The 5,504-nt window shown below is 29.2% G+C and overlaps 1 protein-coding gene across 1 annotated transcript; it reads left to right on the top strand.

Annotated features, from left to right (window-relative positions):
- Positions 1-234: 234 nt before the first annotated feature.
- LOC134249449 (uncharacterized) lies at positions 235-4,478 on the top strand (the record flags this gene model as incomplete). Its single annotated transcript, XM_062731801.1, has 4 exons — positions 235-310; positions 609-788; positions 1,635-1,882; positions 3,134-4,478. Coding segments are annotated over 4 exons (558 nt in total), but the record flags the coding sequence as incomplete, so codon positions are not given.
- Between the last annotated feature and the right edge of the window lie 1,026 nt (positions 4,479-5,504).

Genomic DNA, 5,504 nt, shown 5'->3' with positions numbered 1-5,504 from the left:
ACTACATTGAGTAATATGTACATGGATTTTCCAACCAATCAGATTGTAATATTTAATTCAAAGAGCAATTATTGGTCATTTCCTTGAAACATTCATGTGTACTTAGTGTGGTAATCAACCTAGTTCAACTGTTATGCACTCTTAATATTTTTTGTAATATCATTAAAATCTTTAACAATCATTCATAGAGAAAATACAAAGTTTTGATTTTGTTTGAATATTTGCATATTAAAGGAACATGACAATGAAGTTGATATATCTCAAGCCATTGGGACCTGTAGAGTTTTGTCTTCGGGAAGTTCTGTAAACAGTGAGTTACATAACAAAGGTATCTCAACTATGAGTAAATTTTTATATCAATATTTTGTTAATTTCACTTTTCATTTCTACATATAAGTCTCTTTATTTTCTTTCAAAGTGTGTATTTTTAAAGATATACTCCCATATTTTTAGTAATTTGACTGCTTTCACAGCTATACAATTGATTATATGACATGTTTGAGAAAGGACTTAATGATATATCTTCTTGATGTTTACCGTAATTAATATTCATTTCTAAAAAAATTTGCCAAATAAAGGAAGTACTGAAGGTACAATTCTTGATATAGATAATTTTGCCAAGATCCAAAAGCTGTTACAAGTTGGAACTGATGCGGTAAGAATCTGCTTTGATAAATTCTTCCCAAGTAAGGAATTAGAGAAGACTCTGAAAGATAATGAAACAGACATGAGAAGAGGACAGTTCCGATTCCTCCCTCCTCAACTGGAGATTCTCTTCCCTCCTCAAGGTACTTCATAAGTGGCTTTCTTCCTTTCGATGATAAATGTTATGCTCCTAAAAAATCTTTTTGTTTTGTTCAATTGAAAATTTATATGTTTGTGGCAAACACTCGTTTGAAATATTCTTGTTTTTATTTAAATATAAGAAAATCGTCAATTTCAAACAATGTTTAAGCTATTAATACCCTCCGCTTGTATACTGGAGGTGTATATAGTGATCGGGATGTCCATAAGTCTGATCTTCCGTCTGTCTGTCATGTCATCTGTTGGGCATTTGGGTACCCATCTCTTCTCCCAAGTTCTCATATACCTCAGAAAAAAATTTGATGAGACTTTCAAAGAAACTTTGTTTCATAGCGCTATTCCTATATTACTTTTCATCAAACACATTTTTTTGAGTTTCCCATGTAAAACATTGACTCTGTCATTCATTTTATCACATTGAAGAGTACGCATCTTTTATCTGCAACTCCTTCTATACCACTGAATAAAATTTTATGTTTCTTTCACAGATTCTTTAATACATAATGCCATTGTTCACCTTCTTTTTTACAATTTGATCTGACACTTATTTCGGGTCTATCAGTGGAAAACATAAAAATTGATATTATAATTATATGGGAGGTGGGGGTATTATTTAGTGAGTCCAGTACTTATAATTCCTGCAATTTGTCCCTTCATTTATGAAACTGAAAGACAAGCATCATCGAAAGACAATAGTGTTTGTTTAGGGTCTAAGTGTATGTATCATTCTGACTGTGTATCTGAATAAGTCTGTGTAGAAAAAAAAATCATTCTATATAAAATTGTTGCAGAATGTTAAGCTTTGATAATGTTCAACTATATATTTGAAGGTGAATCCAACACATGTGTATCATCTTTATCTATGGACGTTTCCATCATGTATAAACTGTTGAGGAATTTCTCTGACATTACGCCTCCTGGGAATGGATGGGGAAAAGAACCGAAAATAGTTGACATTGCAGAAAGTGATGACATAGAAAGAATCCGTTTATACAGAAATAAATACAGTCATGATCCAGGAAGTAGCCCTGTGATAATTGATGAAGTCTTCAATATCATCTGGGCTGATCTTTCTAAGGTAAGTTAAAGCAATATAAGTTTAGGGTTATTTTGCTTTCCAATTTAAGGATAAATAACACAAACTTTTCCCCTAGAAAGTGAATTATCTTTCTAAAGCCCTTCTCACTAAAGAAGAAATATTCGACCATCTAACAATTTTATGATTGAACAATTCTTTAAAATTTGGGGGAAAGTTGGGAAATGTATGTTTCTAGTTCAGTATTCTTTTTTGAAGAGTTGCTATTTGTTTTCTGCCATCTTTATGAACAACTTGTATTGATAGAGGTATGCAGATCATTATCCTGGGTCAAATATGTTATGGAAGACAAACATTTTTTCTTATTGTCTTTGAAATGTAATCAATATCCATAAAAAAATTATTAAAAAAATGATGTTAAAAGTTTACAAACAATCCTAAAATATGTTAATATTTTTGATGGAGTCTTAACAGTGGTATTCCTTTCGAAAAAAAGGAATTAGGTACCATTTCGGCACTAATAAAACGAGAACAAGGTCAGGAAAGAGCTTTCTCCTCTATAGCTAATGTCTGCATGAACACAGTCCGAACAAATATTATAAATTTCGTCAATTTTGAATATATTAAACCTTGCTGCTTCGAATGAAAGAAAGAATGCTTTCTTTCCTTCAAACACCTTTCTTAAACGCTTATAATTTGACTTGCTAGTAAATTTACCAGACTTCGATCCGTGCACATGGTACATGTTTACAATAACTACAATTTGCGGTTTAATAAAATTAGAATTAAACACTGCTAATTCTGGTAAAAAATGTAGTGTAACTCTTTTATGCGGAAGATAAGAAAATGTGTTTGTGGTATGTATCCTGAAATGAGACAATTTGCAATAGTGGTTGTTAATGATTTCACAAACTGTAAATCTTCAGCTTATTTTTCTGGAACATTCATTTTTGTTGAGGACGTAGGTAAAACAATCGAGGGCCAACCTCATGTTTAAAATTAAATATTTTTTGAGAAAATTTTCTTCATGAATAGAAACATAAGGACAAATTCACGCGGCCAAAAAATTATTTCTGTTCTAAACATTCATATCTGTATTTCTGTACTTCACTACTGTACACGTCATGTCTTTCTTCAATAAATTGTTCCACAATAAGCGAAAACTGTTATCAACTAGGTTATTCAACGTGTATATTTATTTTGATAAGTTCAAGTAATCTCTATATTATATTCTTTATGAAAAAAATCTGTTATATTAACTATGATTGAAATGTTTCTTTAATTTCTTTTTAGGCCATATTAAGACTTGGTGGTGATGTTCTGAAGAGAAGGATAAGTGAAATCTAACTGAGTAGATGTGGCACTTTTAAAAATAATAACCGTGATTACAAAGAATCTGTCTGTGGGACAAAATAAAAGAAGGTGTGTCTTTATATATATTTTAAGTAACATGTATTGTCAAATCTATGCAATTTATTATTGCAGCGATTCATTTTACGTATAAATTAACACTGTGTAAAAGACACACTGTATGCATCTGTATTTATTATCAAATTTTTGAAATACTTGCTTGAGAAAACATTGGTTTATTTAGTCTGGTTTTTTTGTGTTAAACTCAGTGATTTCAGGTTTTCAAGAGTTTTTGTTAATTTTTATCGATACACATTTACTTGACTTATTATTTTATTATTTTTGGGAGAATGAGTTTCAAAGAGCGATTCAAATATTTGAATTTGTTTTTTTTTTATTTTAAACTTTTTTTCTGAGATATTTTGTTTATGTAAATTTATATCAACGCAATGAATACTAGTAATTGTACATCTAGAATATAACAGTCTTATTTCTCATTGTTCATATTTCTTATTTTTGAAAAACTCAATTTATTAGAGATTAGATTTTGTCTTTTCTAAGGATAAACATTTCTTACATGTTTCTGTAAATGAAATTAAAAAAAAGTATCAAATTATCACCTGAACAAAAAGATAACAGAAATATAAAATATTTTCCCTTAAATTCAAGTAAATCTGAAATACAGTTTGTATTCAAGAGCAAAGTTGCTGGCATTTATGATATGTTTATTGATTAAAATATCCTGAGATAATTACTGTGCCAAAAATCCCATGCTTTCTTTACGAAAAAAAAAAGAAAAAAAAATATCGGTAGAGTTTGGAAATATGAAGCGTAGAAAATGCCTGTAGAATGACTATAAGAAATTGTATTTATTGTTTGTATAATTTTAGCAATACATTCATTAGAAGAGTAGTAGATAAACTTTCATAATTGTGCGGTGAATTGCATGCATGTAGATAAGTATTTTGGTTCGTTATCACCTATGTACACATGTACATCGGTTTTCAGAACATGTATACTGAGCGCCATTGCATTCTTAATGTCAATAAGAAAGTATTTTGATTGTATATTAAGTACTTAAGGTATGTCACTCGTGAACTTTGTTAAATCAAGGATTTATTGAGAAGTATATTTTGGATAAGTACTCATAAAGAGTGACTCAAAATCGACGGGAAATTAGGGTGTCAGTGTTTATCTTCCTAATCTACGGTAAAATGAAGTTGACCTTTTTGCACTAAAATTTTAACTCTTTGGTTAATTAGTTAAACCTTTATAATATTTTATCAGATGTAACCATGACAAAAAGTATGATCTTATTTTACTATCATATACTATGCAATAAAACATTTTCTTAAATCAAGCTTTTTACGACTTAAGTGCTGATCAGTCACAAGTATCGAGTACTTTAAAATAATTAAAGAAAAAGGTGGGTCAGTGATGTTACTTTTGAAATATTGGTCAAATATGTGATCATCAAGCAAAAAATGGTGTAAATTTTATATTGACTTATTTGACATGTCTTCATTTTTTGGCAAAGTTTGCTGAAGGAAGGTATAAAACTTGTTCTAAAAAAATAAATGAAGACCTGTATTAAATATTCCTAGCAATTTCATAATGGAAAATATTCTCTGAGTAAAAGTGTGTGAGGCTAAAGTTCCAAGATATTAGATTTAATAATTGTGCAGATTTGCAGAATTATCTGCTAAATATCTTTCCACCACAAAAAATAGACCCTCACAAATCTTGCTTCTTTGTAGCTTTTTCAGCAGTTTTTTCATTGAATGTTAAAACATCAACATTGTTAAAATTTAATATTTTATGAAAATTGATTTTAATCAATAGTTTTGAAGTAAGAGGTTCTGCGTGAAATTTTCCAAAAAAGCTGACGAGTGACCTACCATAAGTACACTGTATTATCTATTCCATTTATAACTGCAGTATATAAATTATATATAGTACATTAATTGCTCTTACTTTGAGGTAAGCAAATTCCTTTTAGTAATTGAGTATATTAATATTATTTAATACTTATTGAGTATATTAATATTATTTAATACTTATCATAATAACTGAAGTAAATTGATGATGTGTAATGATTGTACTTGATGAAGGGCAAAAGATTCAAATGCTTTGGTAGATTATAAAATCATTGATGATTGTAGTTTTATACGTTGTAGCTCAACTAAAACTGTTAGTGTATTAAAGGATAGCTACAACATCATCATGTTGACTGAATAATTTTTTTAAAAATGTTATAATTAATAAATGAAACAAACTAGTTTAGCTAACTCATGACGTAATTATAGCTTTTAAC

This window comes from Saccostrea cucullata, unplaced genomic scaffold (assembly GCF_032062105.1).
Source record: "Saccostrea cucullata isolate Sc308-1 unplaced genomic scaffold, CSIRO_AGI_Scuc_v1 ctg3281, whole genome shotgun sequence".
Lineage (NCBI taxonomy): Eukaryota > Metazoa > Mollusca > Bivalvia > Ostreida > Ostreidae > Saccostrea > Saccostrea cuccullata.
Note: the sequence above shows the minus strand (reverse complement) of the source record. Positions and strands in the feature narration are given on the sequence as shown.